The following is a 21,518-nucleotide window of genomic DNA, read 5'->3' on the forward strand; positions in this document are numbered from 1 at the left end:
TTTCTTAAACTCCATAATTATGGTGATTCCAAAATCAGGCAATTCAGTTACCTTGTTGTACACATTGAACCACTCCGGGTGATGATTCATCTTCTCTGCTTGTAGGGCAACTCGGGACATAAAGCCAAATGCCTGCATAAGATGAAGTCGAAAGTGATGACTGACAGTGCCCCCTGCCCTGGATCTGAGAGAGATAACAGAGCAACCCGACCAGAAAAAACATGGCTAGAATCCTCAGGGAAGCCTGGAGAATCAAATATGAAAGCGAATGCTCTCCACAGAGCTGGGGAAGCAGTGTAGCAGGACTGTGACCTGCTGCTGGATGGTGAAAAACAATCAGGCTCAAATAAACAAACCGGGAAATTGGTCTCACCCAGTGACCTGTCTGGGCTGTTTAATTTTCCTCAGGACGAGACTCTCCAAAAGAAGGAATAATTTCCCTTTAATTCAGTGTCCTGGATCTCACTACCTGGCCCCAAATCTTAGAAGTCACTTTTCTTGCAGCACTGCTCCTTTTGTTTTTAGTGACTGGGTTGCTAACTAAGGCATCGACCACAAAGACTATGGGAAAATGTCTTGTGAGTGTGTCTTAAGCCAAAGCTCCAGTAGAAATGAACAACCATCCCATCCGCCAGGCAGGACAGAAGGGGATGAGAGACTGTTTTCATTGACATCCAGAGTGGAACAGAAAAGATGGGCTTGCCCACTCAGGGTCTTCTTGCTACTGCCCAGCACTGCCATTTCGAGGAGAAAGCACTCCACCTTGGGGCAGAAGGCTGCAGAGCCAGCCACAGGCATAAGTGGGGGCCTGTAGGGCACTGTCTTCATACCACAGGGAAAGTGCAAACCTAATTTTGTTAAGCAGAAGGCAAACTTGTCCTGAGAGGAAAAAAACCATTTTTTTGCTTGCTTTCAAATTTTTATGAGGGTAATTGCAAACAGTAGAAGAGTTTGTCTCTTCCGTGTCCATAAGGCAGAAATACTTGGTAAGACTCTAAGGAAGTGGTACATTAATTACAAAGTTACAGTGGAATTCACAGGCATTACCCATTACAGCCACATAAATAAATATTTAACTTCTTTACCCCTATCCAGAAAAAACAATCTGATGTTAGTTGCGCTATGTTTTTTGGATCACCAAATGACATAAGAGTGCATTTCCAAGTTAACAGAAATATGGAAGATGCCATTTTCAAACAATTCTGTCATTCATAATGGTCCCTATCTCAGAATCGATTTTATTCAGGATAAAGATTTCCATTTTGACACTTAATGCCTGAAGAAGAGTCTTCCCTATTAGGAAAAGGAAGGAAGTTCAAGAAAAATCCATTTAACTATGTATGGAATTATCAGTAGGAAAACAATATTCACTCTCCCACCCCTTCTCATTTCACAATTTGATTTTCTATGTGAGGGGAAGGAACAAGTCAAATGAGAAAGTTTGTTTTAATAATTCAAACACAGAGTTAACCTGTATTAAATTATTATGAGAATTTTTACCCTGTTTGCCTATAATGCCTTATTCTCATTTAGCTTTAGAAGATTTACAATTTCATCACCACCCCGAGAGACATTAAAGACATGGATTTCTTTCTTTTTTTAAAAAAAATATTTATTTATTTGGCTGCACAGGGTCTTTAGTTGCAACATGCGGGATCTTTAGTTGCAGCACGCAGGATCTTTTAGTTGTGGCATGCAGTATCTTTAGTTGCAGCACGCGGGATCTTTTAGTTGCAGCATGTGGAATCTTTAGTTGTGGCATGCGGGCTCTTAGTTGCAGCATGCAGGTTCTAGTTCCCTGACCACAGATTGAACCCAGGCTCCCTGCATTGGGAGTGTGGAGTTTATTTTTGTTTGTTGTTTTTTGGTTTTTTTGTGGTACGCAGGCCTATCACTGTTGTGGCCTCTCCCATTGCGGAGCACAGGCTCCGGACGTGCAGACTCAGCGGCCATGGCTCACAGGCCCAGCCGCTCTGCGGCATGTGGGATCCTCCCAGACCGGGGCACGAACCCGTGTCCCCTGCATCGGCAGGCGGACTCTCAACGACTGCGCCACCAGGGAAGCCCTGGGACTGTGGAGTTTTAACCACTGGACCACCAGGGAAGTCCCAAGGACATGGATTTCTGAGCCAGGGATTCAAATCCCAATTCTACTACTCAACTGTCATGTGATCTAACTCTGAGCCTCAATTTTCTTATCAGTAAAATGATGATAATAATAAAACGGTCATGTAATTATTTTTATTAAAAAAAAAGAGAGAGGGTGGGAGGGAGGGAGACGCAAGAGGGAAGAGGTACAGGAACATATGTATATGTATAACTGATTCACTTTGTTATAAAGCAGAAACTAACACACCATTGTAAAGCAATTATACCCCAATAAAGATGTTAAAAAAAAAAAGAGAGAGATGGGGATATAACACTTAGCACAGCACCTGGCACAGAATGCACATATTGCTACCACTACTGCTTCTGGCCAAATGACATACCGTAAACCTCACAAAACATAACGGTAAATGAAAAGCCCTCCCACAGACTTGAGAATCTAAGATTCCAGTTGCTTTGTCTCAGAAGAATGGCTCTCTCCTTTTCCCATGTGCGATAAACAGAGACTGACACACATATACTAGACAAAGATAATATACGGTGGAATAACACTTTGATGCAGACTGACTGGGGAAAACAGCTGAATAACAAGAAATCAGGTGGGCACAGTCACTGTCTAAGTTCTTAAGCCCTGTAGCCACAATTTCTTTGAACCAAGCTATCCTAAAAGGTCCAAAGTGATGCTTAGAATCCTTTAACATTGCCCAAGAGCCAAATGGATCTACTGAATGGATGATCTGAACATGATCAGAAGTGCTCCTCAAATCTCTGACCACCAGCATGCTATCAGCGTAGTAGTAAAATCTATTCCATCACAAATATGACTTAAAAGAGAACATCCATATCCTAAGAGGTACATTGATCAAAGAAAAAGCATCTACCCTATCTACATACAATGTTAAAAAAAAAAAGTACATCCAAACACCCTCCAAATTTGTATTTTCCTCAGTTTTGCATATTTCCCTTCAACTGTCACCTAATATTTACATTTAATAAAATATCGAAAAGCCTGATAAACAATTTACACAGGATCCTAATTCTTCCTTAGGGAAAGAATACTCTATCTGTTATGGGAGCAAAAAGATAATTCCAAATCCTTCTTCCATATAACAGAACAAATTAATCCTCCAAACATTTAATTTTTTAAATAAATTTATGTATTTAATTTATTTTATTATTTTTTGGCTGTGTTGTTTCTTCGTTGCTGCGTGCAGGCTTTCTCTAGTTGAGGCGAGAGGGGGCTACCCTTTGTTGCTGCACGCGGGCTTCTCATTGAGGTGGCTTCTCTTGTTGCGGAGCACAGGCTCTAGGTGCGCAGGCTTCAGTAGTTGTGGCATGCACACTCAGTAGTTGGCTAGGTGCACGTCCTTCAGTAGTTGTGGCATACAGGCTCGGTAATTGTGTCTTGCATGCTCTAGAGCACAGGCTCAGTAGTTGTGGCACACGGGCTTAGGTGCTCCGCGGCATGTGGGATCTTCCCAGACCAGGGCTCGAACCTGTGTCCCCTGCATTGGCAGGCAAATTCTTAACCACTGCACCACCCGGGAAGCCCCAAACATTTATTTCTAAATCCACAAATTAACAACATCCATAACAATACACATTCAAATTAAAGTAAAAGAACTTCTGCAAGGAAGTTAGATGAGTAGGTAGGAGAGGGAAAAAGCAAAACCTCAAAGGGGAATTTTGATTATATGGAATACAATAAAGAAGGAATATGACTAAACAGCAAACTTGGCAGACAGTGAAAAACATCTGTCCCTTCTTTCAAAGATTTATTTTTATAGCCCTAGCTACTTGTTACCAGGATGCCAGCTGGAATCTAAAAGCCTTGAGCTAGCTAAAAGTACAGGCTTTCTAAACCATTCCATCAAAGAAATCTGCTAACAGCCCAAGGCAAAATAGATACCAGCAACCCAGTAAGAAGCTTAGAGAACAGGACTGAGAAAATGGACAAATGAAGTAGAAATCAACACGAGTTTAAAATAATTAGAAAATAATAAATACAGAAAACAAAATACATCTAACATATAGATAACCGTTGCCAATAAGAGAACAACAACTTTAAAAAAAAAAAAAACAGAAGAAAGAAAAAAACTGGACATGTAATTCAAGAAAAATTTCCAGAAACAAAAGTTTTAAGTCTATAGATTGTAAGAATTCAGCCATGTCTACACATTCTAGTGAAGTCAGTGAACTATGAAGATAAAAAACTTCTTTCGGCACCTAGTCAAATAAAATCAGCTCACCTATAATGTTGAAAAGAATCTGGCTGACTTCAAACTTCCACATATCAACATTCAACATATAAGTTAGAGGAGCAATGCCTATAAAGACTTTAGGAAATGAAAACGTGAAGAATTTTATACCCATAGGCTTCCCTGGTGGTTCAGTGGTTAAGAATACGCCTGCCAGTGCAGGGGACACAGATTCGAGCTCTGGTCCAGGAAGATCCCACATGCAGTGGAGCAACTAGGCCCATGCGCCAGAACTACTGAGCCTGCACTCTAGAGCCCGTGAGCCACAACTACTGAGTCCGCGTGCCACAATTACTGAAGCCCGTGTGCCTACAGCCAGTGCTCTGCAACAAGAGAAGCCACCGCACTGAGAAGCCTGCGCACCGCAACGAAGAGTAGCCCCCGCTTGCCGCAACTAGAGAAAGCCCACGCATAGCAACGAAGACCCAACGCAGCCAAAAATAAATAAATCATTTAAAAAATAAAAAAGAATTTTATACCCAGCTAAACCGTTGTTCAAAATTAATGCAAGAGACATATGTTTTTTAAATGCAGTAACTCAGGGAATAATTTCCATTCACCCTTTTTGAGGAAATTTTTATTAAAGGATGAAATATAAGTAACTAAGAGATGAATGCGGAAACTATGCCAAAGGTATTGACAGTGAGTAATAAATTCATTCAGCTCTAGAAATACATTTTAAACAACTGTGGGGATTATAGTTACAGAATAAAATGTAAATGTTATAAACTATTAAAAGGGTTGAAGATAATAAAAATAGGGAAGGTAGATGAAAGTTTTAAAAAAATCTTTAAAAGCTGAAAGATCAAGTGTTAAAGATATATTTAAAAGTATAAAACATAAGCACTAGAACTAAAAAACAATATGAACTAAAATTTTAGTTCCTAAAAGGAAAGTAGGAAAAAGTAGAAGTGTAATTTTGATGTTGCTTAGTGGGGAGACCACTATCTAAAGAAATGCTAGCTAAATGCTATCTAAAGAAATGGAGGATTACATTTGCTATGTAAAACTATAGATTTAATAGTATCCACAAGAAGAACGAAATTTAGAAGAAAACAAAACAACTTAATTCACAATTAAGTAAAGGAAAACACAATTAAAATGCAACAAAAAAATCCTACAATCCATATAATGATTTAAGATAAGGGAGAAAAGAGTATATTGGTTCTGTCAGGTTTTATAAGACCAAACACCTTTCCAATCAATGAATGTATAGAGCCTAAATCCAACCAGTTAAAATTAAGAAGAGAGAATGTTACAATGGATCACAAAGCAAAACTCAACCACTAGAAATAAAAGGACATAGGCAAATGTAACTTCTTTTAAGAAATCATAAGGGTAATTTAAATTATAAAGTATATCCACAATGAGGATGAAGACTGAGTAACTGTGAATATCTATATTGCAATAACATAGCATCAAAATCAATGAGACAGAAATGACAGGGCTCATGGGCCAAAGAAAAATATTTGTAGTTGGAGACTTTAATTCACATCTCTTGAGCCATGGCAGATTAAGTGAATAAAAGTAAGGATATGGACTACTTAAAAACATAATTTAAAAGGTAGATGTAATCGATGTATTTTAAACTCTAAAACTTGAGAATATAGCTTTTAAAATATATTTGGAACATGCACAGAAACCGAATATATACTACCCCACAAAGAAAATCTCAAAAATCAAAAAGTAGAAAGAGTACTGATAACATTCTCCAATAAAATTAAAAACAAAATCAGGACACTAATGTAGCAAAAAGTACTACCTGAAAAAATTTTAAATTCTTCTTTTAAAACTCTTGGGTCAATGTTCATTGCAGCACTATTTACAATAGCCAGGACATGGAAACAACCTAAATATCCATCAACAGATGAACGGATAAAGAAGATGTGGCACATATATACAATGGAATACTACTCAGCCATAAAAAGAAGCAAAACTGAGTTATTTGTAGTGAGGTGGATGGACCTAGAGTCTGTCATACAGAGTGAAGTAAGTCAGAAAGAGAAAAATATATACCATATGCTAACGCATACATATGGAATCTAAAAAAAATGGTACTGATGAACCTAGTTGCAGGGTAGGGAATAAAGAGGCAGACATAGAGAATGGACTTGAGGACATGGGGTGGGAGGGTGAAGCTGGGGCAAAGTGAGAGTAGCATCGACATATATACACTACCGAATGTAAAATAGTTGGCTGGTGGGAAGCAGCAGCAAAGCACAGGGAGATCGGCTCTGTGCTTTGTGATGACCTAGAGGGGTGGGATAGGGAGGATGGGAGGGAGGCTCAAGAGGGACGGGATATGCGGCATGTGTATGCATATGGCTGATTCACTTTGTTGTGCAACAGAAACTAACATGGGACTGTGAAGCAATTATACTCCAATAAAGATTTTTCACAGAACTAGAACAAAAAATTTCACAATTTATATGGAAACACAAAAGACCCCGAATAGCCAAAGCAATCTTGAGAACGAAAAACAGAGCTGGAGGAATCAGGCTCCCTGACTTCAGACTACACTACAAAGCTACAGTAATCAAGACAGTATGGTACTGGCACAAAAAGAGAAACAAAGATCAATGGAATAAGATAGAAAGCACAGAGATAAACCCACGCACATATGGTCACCTTATCTTTGATAAAGGAGGCAGGAATGTACAGTGGAGAAAGGACAGCCTCTTCAATAAGTGGTGCTGGGAAAACTGGACAGGTACATGTAAAAGTATGAGATTAGATCACTCCCTAACACCATACACAAAAATAAGCTCAAAATGGATTAAAGACCTAAATGTAAGGCCAGACACTATCAAACTCTTAGAGGAAAACATAGGCAGAACACTCTATGACATAAATCACAGCAAGATCCTTTTTGACCCACATCCTAGAGAAATGGAAATAAAAACAAAAATAAACAAATGGGACCTAATGAAACTTCAAAGTTTTTGCACAGCAAAGGAAACCATAAACAAGACCAAAAGACAACCCTCAGAATGGGAGAAAATATTTGCAAATGAAACAACTGACAAAGGATTAATCTCCAAAATTTATAAGTAGCTCATGCAGCTCAATAGCAAAAAACAAACAACCCAATCCAAAAATGGGCAGAAGACCTAAATAGACATTTCTCCAAAGAAGATATACAGACTGCCAACAAACACATGAAAGAATGCTCAACACCATTAACCATTAGTGAAATGCAAATCAAAACTACAATGAGATATCATCTCACACCGGTCAGAATGGCCATCATCAAAAAATCTAGAAACAATAAATGCTGGAGAGGGTGTGGAGAAAAGGGAACACTCTTGCACTGCTGGTGGGAATGTGAATTGGTACAGCCACTATGGAAAACAGTATGGAGGTTCCTTAAAAAACCAAAAATAGAACTACCATATGACCCAGCAATCCCACTACTGGGCATATACCCTGAGAAAACCATAATTCAAAAAGAGTCATGTACCAAAGTGCTCATTGCAGCTCTATTTACAATAGCCCAGAGATGGAAACAACCTAAGTGTCCATCATCGGATGAATGGATAAAGAAGATGTGGCACATATATACAATGGAATATTACTCAGCCATAAAAAGAAACGAAATTGAGCTATTTGTAATGAGGTGGATGGACCTAGAGTCTGTCATACAGAGTGAAGTAAGTCAGAAAGAGAAAGACAAATACTGTATGCTAACACATATGTATGGAATTTAAGGAAAAAAATGTCATGAAGAACCTAGGGGTAAGACAGGAATAAAGACACAGATCTACTAGAGAATGGACTTGAGGATATGGGGAGGGGGAAGGGTAAGCTGTGACAAAGCGAGAGAGTGGCATGAACATATATACACTACCAAACGTAAAATACACAGATAGTGGGAAGCAGCCGCATAGCACAGGGAGATCAGCTCGGTGCTTTGTGACCACCTAGAGGCATGGGATAGGAAGGGTGGGAGGGAGGGAGACACAAGAGGGAAGAGATATGGGAACATATGTATAACTGATTCACTTTGTTATAAAGCAGAAACTAACACACCATTGTAAAGCAATTATACTCCAATAAAGATGTAAAAAAAAAAATTTTTTTTAAATTAAAGTAGCTGAAAAAAATCAGAAAAACGAAACAAAACAAAACAAAAAAACAAAAATAGAAAAACTCGGATCAAAAATGAAATCAATACTAAAGAGAAAATAATAATTATTAATTATTATTTATATTAATTAATAGAAATTAATAATGTAAGCATTACATATGGATACATCTAAAGCAATAATCAGAATAAACATCTTTAAATACTTAAATTATCTTAAATTAATGAACTTTAAAGAATTAAAATAAATTAATTAAATATCCAATCAAGAAAGTAGATAAATAACAAGAAAATAAATTTAGGGAGGAGAGCAGGAATGAATATAAATAAAGGGAAAAGCAAATGTAAATTAATTATGAAAGAGAAAAAAATGGTATAACTACTGAATCCAGAAGCTGTATCTGGAAGAAATATATAATAGAAAATTGGTTGCTTCCTGTAAAAACAAACAGAAAGGGCTTCCCTGGTGGCGCAGTGGTTGAGAGTCTGCCTGCCGATGCAGGGGACACGGGTTCGTGCCCTGGTCCGGGAAGATCCCACATGCCGCGGAGCAGCTAGGCCCGTGAGCCATGGCCGCCGAGCCTGCGCGTCCGGAGCCTGTAGGCAACACCTTTCTTAATGGGGAAAGACTGGAAGAATTCCCATTGAAGTCAAGAATAAAAGAAGCCAAAAACATGTCAATAGGCTTCTTATAAACACAATGAATTAGAAAATACACTGGAAGAAAAGTTCCCATCTATAATGGCACCAAAAATTATCTAGGAGTAACCTTAATAAGAAATGCATAAATTCTACATACAAAAAACTTTAAACCACTACTAAAAAACAGATGGTGGAATGGTGGTTAAGATTCCGCCTGCCATTGTAGGGGACATGGGTTTGAGCCCTGGTCCGGGAAGATCCCACATGCCATGGAGCAACTAAGCCTGTGCACCACAACTACTGAGTCTGCACTCTAGAGCCCGTGAGCCACAACTACTGAGCCCACGTGCCACAACTACTAAAGCCCGTGCGCCTGGAGCCCATGCTCCACAACAAGAAAAGCCACCACAATGAGAAGCCCGCGCACCGCAACGAAGGGTAGCCCCCGCTCACCACAACTAGAGAAAGCCCGCGTGCAGCAATGAAGACCTAATGCAGCCAAAAATAAAAATAAATAAATAAATAAATTTTTAAAAAATAGATAAATCTTACTAAATTTTTTTCTGTATGACAATAAAAGTCAACAAATTAAAAGAAAACAAACTGTATTTGCAGTACACATTTCCTTAGCATATCAAGAGATCTTATATAAATTAATAAGAGAAAGACCAAACACCCAATTTTTTTAAGTGGGCAAAGGACATAATAGATAACAGAGAAAAGAAATCAAATGGTTCTTAAACGTAAAAACTGCTCCATCTCATACATAAGAGGAGTACAAATTAAAACTAAGTTATATGTCAATTTTATCTCAATAAATCGGGGTGGGGGGAACTAAGTTAAACCTATCAGTTTGGCAAAGATCAAAAAGTTTGATAATATTCTGTTAGTGAAGATACAGGAGAAAAGGCACTCTCATATTTTTGGTGAAAATAAATTGATATAATAATCACTATGGGGGCTTCCCTGGTGGCGCAGTGGCTGAGAGTCCGCCTGCCGATGCAGGGGACACGGCTTCGTGCCCCGGTCCGGGAAGATCCCACATGCCGTGGAGCGGCTGGGCCCGTGAGCCATGGCTGCTGAGCCTGCGCGTCCGGAGCCTGTGCTCCGCAGGGGGAGAGGCTACAGCAGTGGGAGGCCCGCGTACCGAAAAAACAGAAAAACAAAAAAACAAAAAAAAAACAAACAATAATCACTATGGAAGAGAATACAACAACATTTATCAAAATTAAAAATGCCTATGCCCTTAGGAAAAAATATGATTACGTCTTTCGGCCAAGCAATTCCACTTCTGGGAATTTGTCCTGCAGACATACTCACACATAAATTACAAGAATGGTCACTGCAGCACAGCCTGTAACAGCGACAGGCTTGAAAGAGCCAAGTGTCCATTAATAGAGAGCTGATTAAAATGTATTATGGTACATTTATTCACTGGAATACTATGTAGCCATTAAGAAGAAGGAGAAAACTCTTTATCCTCTGACTAGAAATACCTCCAACATATATTACTAAATGGGAAAAAATGCATAACAATAGTCTATAAATTGTATAAAAAGAAAAGAAAAGAAAGTATGTGCATTAATATCTCTGGAATGATATATAAGGATCTGGGAATAGTGAATGATGGGGGGGTGGAAAGGGAGAACTGGGTGGTTGAGAATCAGGAACAGGAAGAGGCTTACTATACTCCTTGGTACCTTTTGACTTTTGAACCAATATATATATGATCTACTTTAAAAGTCAGTTAGCTTGGGAAAAAATGAAGAAGCCATGCAAATGAAGGTCTCACTGTAAAGGGAGCTGGGATCCTCCTGTGATGTATGTAACCTGGTTCATATTAAAATATTTTGGCTCACATTAACTTCTTAACATATGCCTACCTGTTTAGGTGGGTTTTTAGTGCCAATTTATAGCATAGTTTGTCTATGAGCCATGTTCTGTTGAGCCACGGCCATTTCAAACAAACATATGTCCAACAAATAGCATATAATGGCTGATAATGGTTTCAGTCTTTCCTCTATTGCAAATTACAAACGTTTTATGAACAAGTCCATGAATGCATGATGAAGTATGACTTTTTAAGTCACTCTGCCATTTTATGGAATGTAAGCATTACAATCACAGTAAATTGGGCCAATGAAGTTTGTCATTTGGAAATCTCCAAACCATCAGCAATTAAAAGATTTTTCCATGAACCCCAAATCAAGTATTCTTTGGGAACTTTAATTTTCTTAAAGTTCCTTTTGTTTCAGTTTATTCCATGAAAATATGAAAGACTATCAGATGCACAAAACCGAAACAAAAATCCTGTATTGATCTGTGAAATGTTTAACAGCACCCTGAATTTAAAACGCAGCTTCAGTCCAAATAACATGATTTATTAAAGTTCTAAGACTTAACTTCTAGCACATATTTACAATATGAATCTGTCATTACTCAGAGCAATTCTCTTTGATATGTTCTTTAAATCAGCTGCCTTTTGTATTTTGATTATAGACTATTTTAATTATGCACTAAAAAAGAACATATCTCCCACTAAGAAAATGAGCACCAGCAACTCCAAAGTAATTTCCCCAGTACAATCTCCATTAAGCCTCTAAATACTTCCTTTACTAATTCAATGAATTAGAACTCTATTGTTTATGAATCACCTTTATGTTTGTAGGCCTATAACCCTTCTTTTATAAAATACAATTGCTATGGAAGGAAACGATATTTATGTCTGATTAGAAATGAAAACACTATTACATAAATCAGTTTGGGCATTTCTTCACGTCTTGAAACATGATCGGCAATTTAGTCTAATTGGTGATCAAGGAAACTATCTTGTGATCAATTAAAGTAATTACCAAATTCCGGCAACACAACCTACCTTAATTTCAGCTAGAGTCTGCACTTCTTCAACTTTAATTAAAAATAATGAAAATTATTAAGCAAAATGCACAGCAAGATCATTGCCAAGCACGCACATGTCACAGGACAGGACCTTCCCTTGGTGTTGGTGACTGATCCATCACATAAACATTGCTTGGTGCACCAAGGAAAGGCATTCTTTGCCCCCAGAATATGATTACATGTCTCACGATGGCTTTCTCTGAAAAACACTCAACTGTTCTAGCCACTGCAAAGGGAACATCAGATCTTAATCTGCAGGCAACAGACGCATATTCTCAACTTGCAACACGAGAAATGTGAGGAGCAGATCCAACCAAAGATGTATTTGATCATGCTTTTTTTTCTCCAAACTGTCACTGGTATTTTGACACAGTGGTCAATCGCAGAGACTTTAGGGTCAGAGACCTAGGTTCAAGTCCTGGCTCTGCTATTCACTAGCTATGTGACCTCAAAGAAATTACTTAACATTTGAAATGAGTCTCAGTTTCCTCATATGTTTAAAGGGGATAATTCATGTAACAAACTTTACAGTACGACAGGCATTCTATTAGGCACTCAGTTAATGCTACTGTTTATTATCATCATCAACACTTTAACATTACAGTGTCTATGGCCTGGAAAGGAAGAATTCCTTTCCAAACCTAGTACAAAAACAATAGGAAGGCCAAAGAAATCCACCTATGCAAGGCTGAGAAAACCATAAACATATTTAGAACGGTTTCTCGATGTATCCTCAGAAGAAGATTTCCAGTGGAACTGGCAATCTGTCAGTGAGCTTCTTAACCAAACAGGTGACTCACATCTCCCTGAGAAGCCAAACTAAAGGCCTTGCCTGCAGACCATCCCCTAGGCAGTCCGGTGTGTGTGTGTGTGTGTCTGGGCAGACAACCCCAGCCGATCCAGGGGCCCTAGGCTACCTGCCTTCTACGTGCTCTACTGCAGAGCCCAACATTTCCAACAACTCAGGCCAAGAATACCCAACTCTGAAGCTAAAACTGGCTTCCCCAGGCACTTGAGACAATGTCCACAACCTACTGAAAGAACAGCCCGCTCTGCTGTGCCTTAGGCTGAATTAGTGCCCCCACAGTTGTGGCAATAAGTACACCACCTGTGAGATAGCACGCTCACTTCTAAACATTACTTTCAAAAGCTGTACGCACAGAACCATAATATTTTAGAGCCGTTAAAAGAAGTTCCTAAGTCACCATTTTTTTTGCAATAATCATAATATCCTAATTAGGCCATTTCGAAAAATAAGGCAGCTCTTTTAGCTAGTTACATGGTACTACCTTCAATGTATACTGTTAAATGAAAAAGCAAGGTGCAAAAGAGTTTTCTTTGCAGAATCAGGATTTATAATTACATTAGTAAACTCCTCCTGAATTCCTAGGGAGACTACTGTTAGATAAAGGTCTGCTCCTATGAATCCACTCTTCTCAAGGCAGCAGAGTTAAGCAACATAAACACCTGTACACACAATTTTACCTAAGAGTCCTTCGTTTTTGTTCCATTTGCAGTGAAAGTTCTCTAACTAGCTAAGTTTCACACAGCTTTCTGTGCCAAAAAGAAGGTCTGACCAGGATGACCACAAGCTGAGAACACCTTTACCACTCATTTCCGAATTCCTCTGCACATGTATTTAAATTACATTTCCCCATATCATCATCAGCTACTACTGGGCAGACCAACAGCTAAATCTGATTAGCTCTTTCTAGAATTTCTCACAATCCTTTAGTTTTGCTCTCTTGGAATCAGCACATTTCACCAGCTTTCTATCCATCCTTTCCCCCTAAAGCAGACCAAAACAACGGTTTCAAAATCATCCGAGAGGAATCCACCAGAGAAGCCATTAATGCCGATTTCCCTAATGTCAGAATAACTTCTGATGCCTCGCTGTTCACTGCTGCTATTCATTATTGCCAGTCGGTTGCCTCAGAAAAGTCCTGTTGGAGGTTTTCTTTCCTAACCTGCTGATAATCCGTATTTGTTAGCTTTCAGGAGTCTTGCGGGGGAGAGGTATGGCAAAGACTACCAAGGTTTTTGGTTTGTTCTGTTTTAGCCACCCTGTAAGAATTACAATTTACACTCCTTCATATTGTGATCATTATGAGGTTTATAAAAATTCAAATTTATATAGAAAAATATCCCTAGGCTTCAACTTCATGCATCCAAACCACTACGATATATGGAGTATACGGCCAAATACATTTTTAAAAATGGAATAAAAAAATGGAATAATATCAAAATGGCAGTCTACTCCCTATCTTTTCTTCTTTATAATCAACTGGTTCCTTTTAAGAGATGCAACTAGTACGTACACTATATAATTCCAGTTTATATCTGACGGGAAACGGCCTTGCCTTATTATATATATAAGGTTGTATATGCACCTAATTTTAAAAAGAGAAAGAGAGAAAAGACAAAATGGTTTCTTTCTGCCCAAACTGGGATGTGTTATATTAAACTGAAAGTCAAGATCCGGTAACAATAACCAAAAGGGTGGAGGAAGAAAACAAGGGCTCAGGGCAAAAAGAACACCCACTCCCCTACCATCTGGGTGTGGGGACACTCAAAAAGCATTTTAAAGAAACAAAGCAGTATCTGATCTGGCTTAATGGTACAGTAAATACATTTTCTACAAGCAGTACACATTTTGTAAAACAGTCTCATTCCACTTCACAAAGTATCCGATGGTATAAAAAGGTCTGCACATTGGTGAATTCATACTTATCCTTTCTTTTACTTATTTTTAAACAAGAATCAAGTCTCCTTGTAAGAGTTTTTAGGTACAGTTTTAGCAACATTTGCCAATATTTTCTGTAGGAAAAATACATCACCCAAATATTCAAGCCCCATCAGACATCCTGATCATTCCACAGAGGACATCCAGTGATAGACGGCTGCAATGCATCACTGGAAGAAAACAGCCTGCCAGACCCGCTTCTCAGAAAACGATGCCAATCCAGAAGAAGCCCGGTGTGGAAACACACCATCCCATAAGTCGTCTGTATTTATTTGTTTCAAAGTGCACACACAGGCTATGAACTTGGAAAGGTCCCTGAACCTGTCAGTCTTCAGACACTGAGCTGAAGCAAACCACAAATATATTCTGAATTTATCCTCAATCTGTTATGATGAGGCTTAAGGAGAGCTCTCTTCCTACCCTTACTGATTGAAACTAGGTACTTTTTTGGTCTTGTGTTCTAAACAGTATTACTAAAGAATTAAAAGAAAAATATCAGGGCTTGAGGCACAAAGAAAGTAAAAAAAGCTCAGCACTTACCCTATTTTTGGTATCAAAAGATCACAAGGTCTGGTGGGGGATGTCATCGTATCCCGAAAAGTTCTAATCCCAGCTCTGCCTCATTCTATGGACTTAAGCAAATCCTAAATGTCTCACTTCTCCCAGCCTTTGTAAATCGGAGGCTCTACTACTTCTTAAGTTCACTGTAAGTGTACGGAGGTCTCATAAGAACGTGCATTTTTGTGCCTTGCACAAAAAATGTGCTACTGTGGAACACTGAAAAGGTTCCAATTTGCTTGAATCCTACACAAAGTAATTTTACTCCATTTTTTTAATCTAGAAAATTTGCTCTGTGTAGCCAAATAAATGTAGATGCATCCTGAATACAAATGAAAAACTCTCTGTGTTTAAAATTCACAAATAACTCTAGTAACTCAGAAGACAGTAATGAATAGAGGAAACATTTAAAAGAATAAATGGTTACTTAAATCAATTCTTTTTGTAATATTCTTACATAAATTACCTTAACTTCAGCTGTTGATCAAGTAGGGTTTTGGGGTTTGGGTTTTTTGCTTTTTTTAAAATAACTCACAAAATCCTGAAAAAAAAAAAAAAAAAACGGTTTGTTTTCCTGGGCGTATGTAAATGGGAAAGTTTTTCTCCTCCTTAGAGCAGGCTCCCATACGGTTCCACCACAGAGCAGTTGCCTTCTCTGTGCAGGTGAGGGCTGACGGGCAGGCAGCACACAGCAAAGCTCCGTCTCCGCACCAAGACCTGCACAGCTCACTTACAATCCCATCAGAGGAAAAGAACACAGCTAGCTCTAAAGCCCCAGGACAAAGAAAGCATACAGAGCCTGATGGAGTGAGAGGGCTTTGCCATTTGATGCAACTGCTAAAGAGAAATTCTTCCCTTTTGTTTTTATAAGTTTATTATTTCATACCTATGCAAATCATACTTTATATATCAGGCAATAATATTTGAGAAATACTCAAGTCAAATTAAAGGCTTCAATAGCCTTGCCAAAAGCACTGTGATTTTCCTATAAAAAAATTATTCCAATTTGTTGATCTTACATAGGATGAAACATACTGTAACAATCTTCATAATTTATGTCCTGTTGGGACACAATGATTTAAAGTAACATAATACAGAGCCGCATCATGGCTAATCTAAACCACCTGACCAGATAAACACCAGCTTCCCTTCTCTCTTCAGCAAGGGCATTTCTGTTTATTGTCATATCATTTCCTCATTCTAGGAACATGCAGAATAAATGCAGCCAACCTGCATTTCAGTGGGAGGCTGAGCTGGCCTTTCCCATGTCAGGAGGTTTGTGCGCACACAGGTACCAGTACAATGTCAAGGGCTTACAAGACAGAAAACAATCCAAGAATTCCACCCTCAAAATCATTTACAGTGAAGCAAATATGGATTCATCCAGTACAATCCGGACCAGGTGTGGTGTTATAAACCACAATCTTTGGGCTTTTATTTTTTTATAATGTCACTGAAGAGGTAATTCTTTAAAACAAATTATGGGGCTTACTATGAGCCAAATTTTTATAAATGCTTCAATCATGCCTCTTGCCATGCTCACAGGCACTCATGATCTGATTAACCAAACTGAAATGCCCAAATTAACCAACGTATTTTGGGGGTGAGGAAACTTGGTAGACGAGAAAGACAAAGAACCCATAGGGCACTAACCATGGCCATTTCTGGTGCACGACTGCACAGGCAGATTTCAACTTGTGGGCTTTCTCCAGGGCCCAAATCCCTTCGCCCTCCTCCCATGTGCAAACCTTACTGGGCAGAGGGAAGTTTTCAGGGGGACTTAAGGGAAGGTTTAAAGTTTCAGTCGTGAAAGAAAAAGTGCAGGAACACATGTGCATTCAGCAGATAACAATTCACTGAAAATATTTTAAATCAAAACAAAATGCCTGTCTGACCAAATTTTTATAAACTTGGTTGGGGAAGAGGAAAACAAACAATTGTATAACGGTGGTTTCAAATATTGCTTTCTGCTATTACTGAGAATTTTCAAAGCTTTTCATGCTCCATTGGAAACAGCTCTGCTTCACAAGCTGTTCTGGTTGGTCCAGCCAAAGAAACGGTCTGATACACTTTATTACAAGTTTATCGATTTGCTTACCCAGGCAAATATATTTAATTATCTTTGCCCATGAAGACCAGTGTAAAATAGGATTCCTCCACTGAAAGCAATGAGATTACTTAAACACAAGTGGATGAGACAGAACTAGCAGATACTAGGCAACTGCATCCCAACCCCAGCTCCACTGAAGTCCACACTACAACATCCTAACTCAAGTCCACCAGTCCCTGAATGCACAGAAGCTAAGCCAACTTGACTAGCACCATTTTTCAGTCTCACCCATATCTGCAGAGGAAAGGAGACAGCAAGTAGTTACATTTCTATCACAATCTGGAGTTTTTTTGATTTGGGAAATTAAAGGGAAAATACCATTTTGGAATATCCTTTTTCAGGCAATAGACATAAAATAACTTAGGTCTGAACACTATTGCACATTTATAAAAATTTAAGGTAATAAACTACAAATCTGCAGTATCATGGGTGACATTCCAAGTAAGTGCTATCAACAGTGAATTGTGGTAAAAAGTAGATCTTTTCTGCCCTAAAGTACTCACTACCTGGACTGAGGCCCCACTTGCACTCCATCTTTGCACCTTATGAAACCCCCGCAGATTTCCAGAACCACTTCAAAATCAGCTCACGCTGCTCTGAAGTCACAAGGGCTTAGGTCACCATGGGTTTCACTGGCTTCATGCATGGACAGGGGTTCTCTAAGGACAAAGAGCCTTGTCACTGGGCTACTATGTGACTGTCCCCAAGCCCTGACCTTTGCACAATCCTGAACCTTGTTTATTAATCTGTATACCAGAAGGTTATCCCAGCAATTCCATTTTTAGATCTATACCTTAAGGACACTCTCACACCTGTCCACAAGGAAATATAAGGACGCATGTTACAAAACTTACTGTAGTAATGAACATCAGAAAGAACAAATATCCATCAATAGGGAAATAGATCAACTGTGGGTAACATTTAATTTTTAAATTGATTTGCAGAGGAAAAGAACATTTAAAAAACACATCGAAAAATATAAATTAAAAAATTTTTTAAACTAAAAAAATTAAAAAAAAACAGAAGACATGTACTGTAACAGAAGCATACAATGAGATGTAAAGACTATCAGTCCAGGGCTGCCCTGGTGGCGCAGTGGTTGAGAGTCCGCCTGCCGGAGCAGGGGACATGGGTTCGTGCCCCGGTCCGGGAAGATCCCACATGTCGCGGAGTGGCTGGGCCCGTGAGCCATGGCCGCTGAGCCTGTGCGTCCGGAGCCTGTGCTCCACAGCGGGAGAGAGGCCACAACAGTGAGAGGCCTGCGTACCGCAAAAAAAAAAAAGACTATCAGTCCAAGAATCCAAAACCTGGGTCCTTGAGCAAGCTACATTTGTCTTGGCTAGGTTGAGATTCCCATCTGGGCATAGGGAGATGATGTGTACCAACTGCATAGCACAGCACCCTCACACACACAGTAAAGTTCAATGAAAAAGAATATTAGCGAATAAGAATAGTAGCAGCATACAATGGAATGACTACACAGCCATAAAAAATAATGAAATAATGCCATGTGCAGCAACAACATGGATGGACCTAGAGATTATCATACTAAGTGAAGTAAGTCAGAAAGAGAAAAACAAATACCATATGCTATCACTTATATGTGGAATCTAAAATATGACACAAATAATAATAAAATAAAATATGTCACAAAGGAACTTATCTACGAAACAGAAACGGAGTCACAGACATAAAGAACAGACTTGTGCTCGCCAACGAGGAAGGTGGGTGGGGGAAGGATGGAATGGGAGTTTGGAGTGAGCAAATGTAAACTATTATATAGAGAATGGATACACAACAAGGTCCTACTGTATAGCACAGGGAACTATATTCAATATCCTGTGATAAACCATAATGGAAAAAAATATGAAAAAGAGTACACATATATGCATAACTGAATCACTTTGCTGTATAGCCAAAATTAACACAACAATGTAAACAACTATACTTCAATAAATTTTTAAATGATAACAATAATAGCACCACCTAATAGACACAAGGAACAATTTGCCTCTGATTACTTCCTGATTATTTCAGCATTAACCATAAATTGTTTTATCATTTACTTGGATATACCTGAGTAGACTCCTTTCTGATTAAGTAGCACCCTCTGAACAGAATTAATTCTTGCTGACTATGTATGGATCATAGTCTATCTCAGGGGCTGAAATATCACTGATTCTCACTGTTCCATTCTGGATAAAGAAGGAAAGGGGAAAACCCAAAAGGCATTTAAAAAAACCACCACTCCAGGCCAGGCATTCACACAACCCCGCCATCAGGCTGACCCTTCCTGTTTTGCAGAGGAGAGAACTGAGGCTCCAAGAGGAGTCAACCACCTAACAAAAAGTGAGGCTGGGATTCGAATTCAAGTATGCCCAACTCCAAAGCCTCCGTGTGGGTTCAGGACAAATCTCTCATGTCAGATTATACTTTTTCCATTTCTTCCTTTTACCTAAAAGCTAATTATAGCAAAACTAAGTTTCCTGTAATTTTTCTTCTAAAAACTTAATTACAAGAGAGAAATAAAGCATTATAGAAGGTTTAGAGAAAGAAGTAAAAAACTATTATATATTTTGTTTTTATTTTTTCCCTGTGCCCTTTTTCCCACAACTGTCATGATAATATTCTTTTACTGTGGATCCTTAACCGTCTTATTACATTAAAACATCCTACCCATTTTCCATGTGGCTCCATGGTCTTCTTTACTTATTTTTCGAAGCTGCATAGAATGGATAACTTTCTCTTATAGAAACTATTTCACGTAAATAGTTCAATCATGTAGAAGAGAGACATGTATACAAATATGTCTTTTTAAGCCAAGCCTTCTGAACACAGATTCTTTTTTTTTAACTGAAGGAGTTTATTTATGTTTTACGTGTACAGCAAAGTGATTCACTTGTGTGTATATATATATATATTCTTTTTCAGATTCTTTTCCATTATAGGTTATTACAAGATATTGAAAAGATTCTTTGAATTCTCTACCAATGCACATTGTGGAATTTCAGAGGTAAAACTGAGGAACAACTGTATAACTGGGGGTTTATGGAACAAATGAGAAGCCTTTTTTTTAAATCCTTTTTTTCAAAGTCCAGTGAGAACATTAGACTGCATAATAAAGTCTTCTTTAACTGAGCGCTTATTAAAGCAACCGATTAGTTCAGGTATTAACTGTCTGCTGTGCCAAAACCATGACAACTGAAACTGTTAGAACAAATACTCCACCCACCAAACTGGGAATGGCAGGGTCATCAAATCCTCCAGTGTGCAGGCAGTGTGCCCTGTGGAAAGATCCCCAGAGTAGCCTTCTCTGGGACCTGAGTTCTTATCCTCAAATATCTCTCCCAGCCACATGTGACTGTGGGCACACCACCCAACTTTCTTTTTTTCCTTTTTTTGGCACGCCACGTGGCTTATAAGATCCTAGTTCCCCAACCAGGGATCGAACCTGGGCCCTCGGCAGTGAGAGCGCGGAGCACTACCTGCTGGACTATCTGCTGGTGGGAAATTCCCACCACCCGACTTTCACACTGAGCTCCCCAATTTGCCCAGGAGAGGACTAGTCACTGAGGGGCAGAGAGAAGGCCCAGGAGTCAGGATACAAAAGAGCTCTGTTTTCGTCTTTAATGCTTAGAGAACAGAGTACTGCTCTGAAATGATCTGCATCTTAAGTTTTCAAAATTATGATATTGGCAGAGTTTCATAATGAAGTCAAAGTCTCCATTACCCTCTTGGTTTGCCTAATCTCCCTCAAGCACCCACTGAAAACTTGAGGCCATGCCTACCCTGGTTTCTGAGATGTATTCTTCATTTAAACCTTGAGAGTTATGGCCAGCTGCAAATCCCGGGTTATAATAAAACAAAAAATATGCTGATCTGTAAATATGGGGAGTGGGCATGAGGTCAGAAATAAATTGGGGGTGGTTCTGAAAGAAATGCACAATCCAGAGAGCCATGTTTCACGAGACCAACAGGATCGGAACTGGCGGGGACTGTAGCCCAAATCCCCAAGGCTCAGAAAAGCATGCCTTACGATTTTTAGTTTGAATTTGTTTTCTCTACAAAAAAAGGTGTGCTGCTTTAACTTTAAATCTCTCTGGACTCATGCAGTATGAT

At 38.9% G+C, this 21,518-nt stretch overlaps 1 protein-coding gene across 1 annotated transcript in view; it reads right to left on the reverse strand.

Moving 5' to 3' along the window:
* The window catches only part of PCBD2 (pterin-4 alpha-carbinolamine dehydratase 2), a 50,132-nt gene that overhangs the window by 1,392 nt on the left and 27,222 nt on the right, over positions 1-21,518 (reverse strand). Inside the window, exon 3 of the mRNA XM_082835187.1 lies at positions 52-132. Within this exon, the coding sequence (XP_082691313.1) occupies positions 52-132 (81 nt within the window). The remainder of the gene's footprint in view (positions 1-51; positions 133-21,518) is intronic.

This window comes from Leucopleurus acutus (assembly GCF_964270905.1).
Source record: "Leucopleurus acutus genome assembly, chromosome: 3".
NCBI classification, from domain to species: domain Eukaryota; kingdom Metazoa; phylum Chordata; class Mammalia; order Artiodactyla; family Delphinidae; genus Leucopleurus; species Leucopleurus acutus.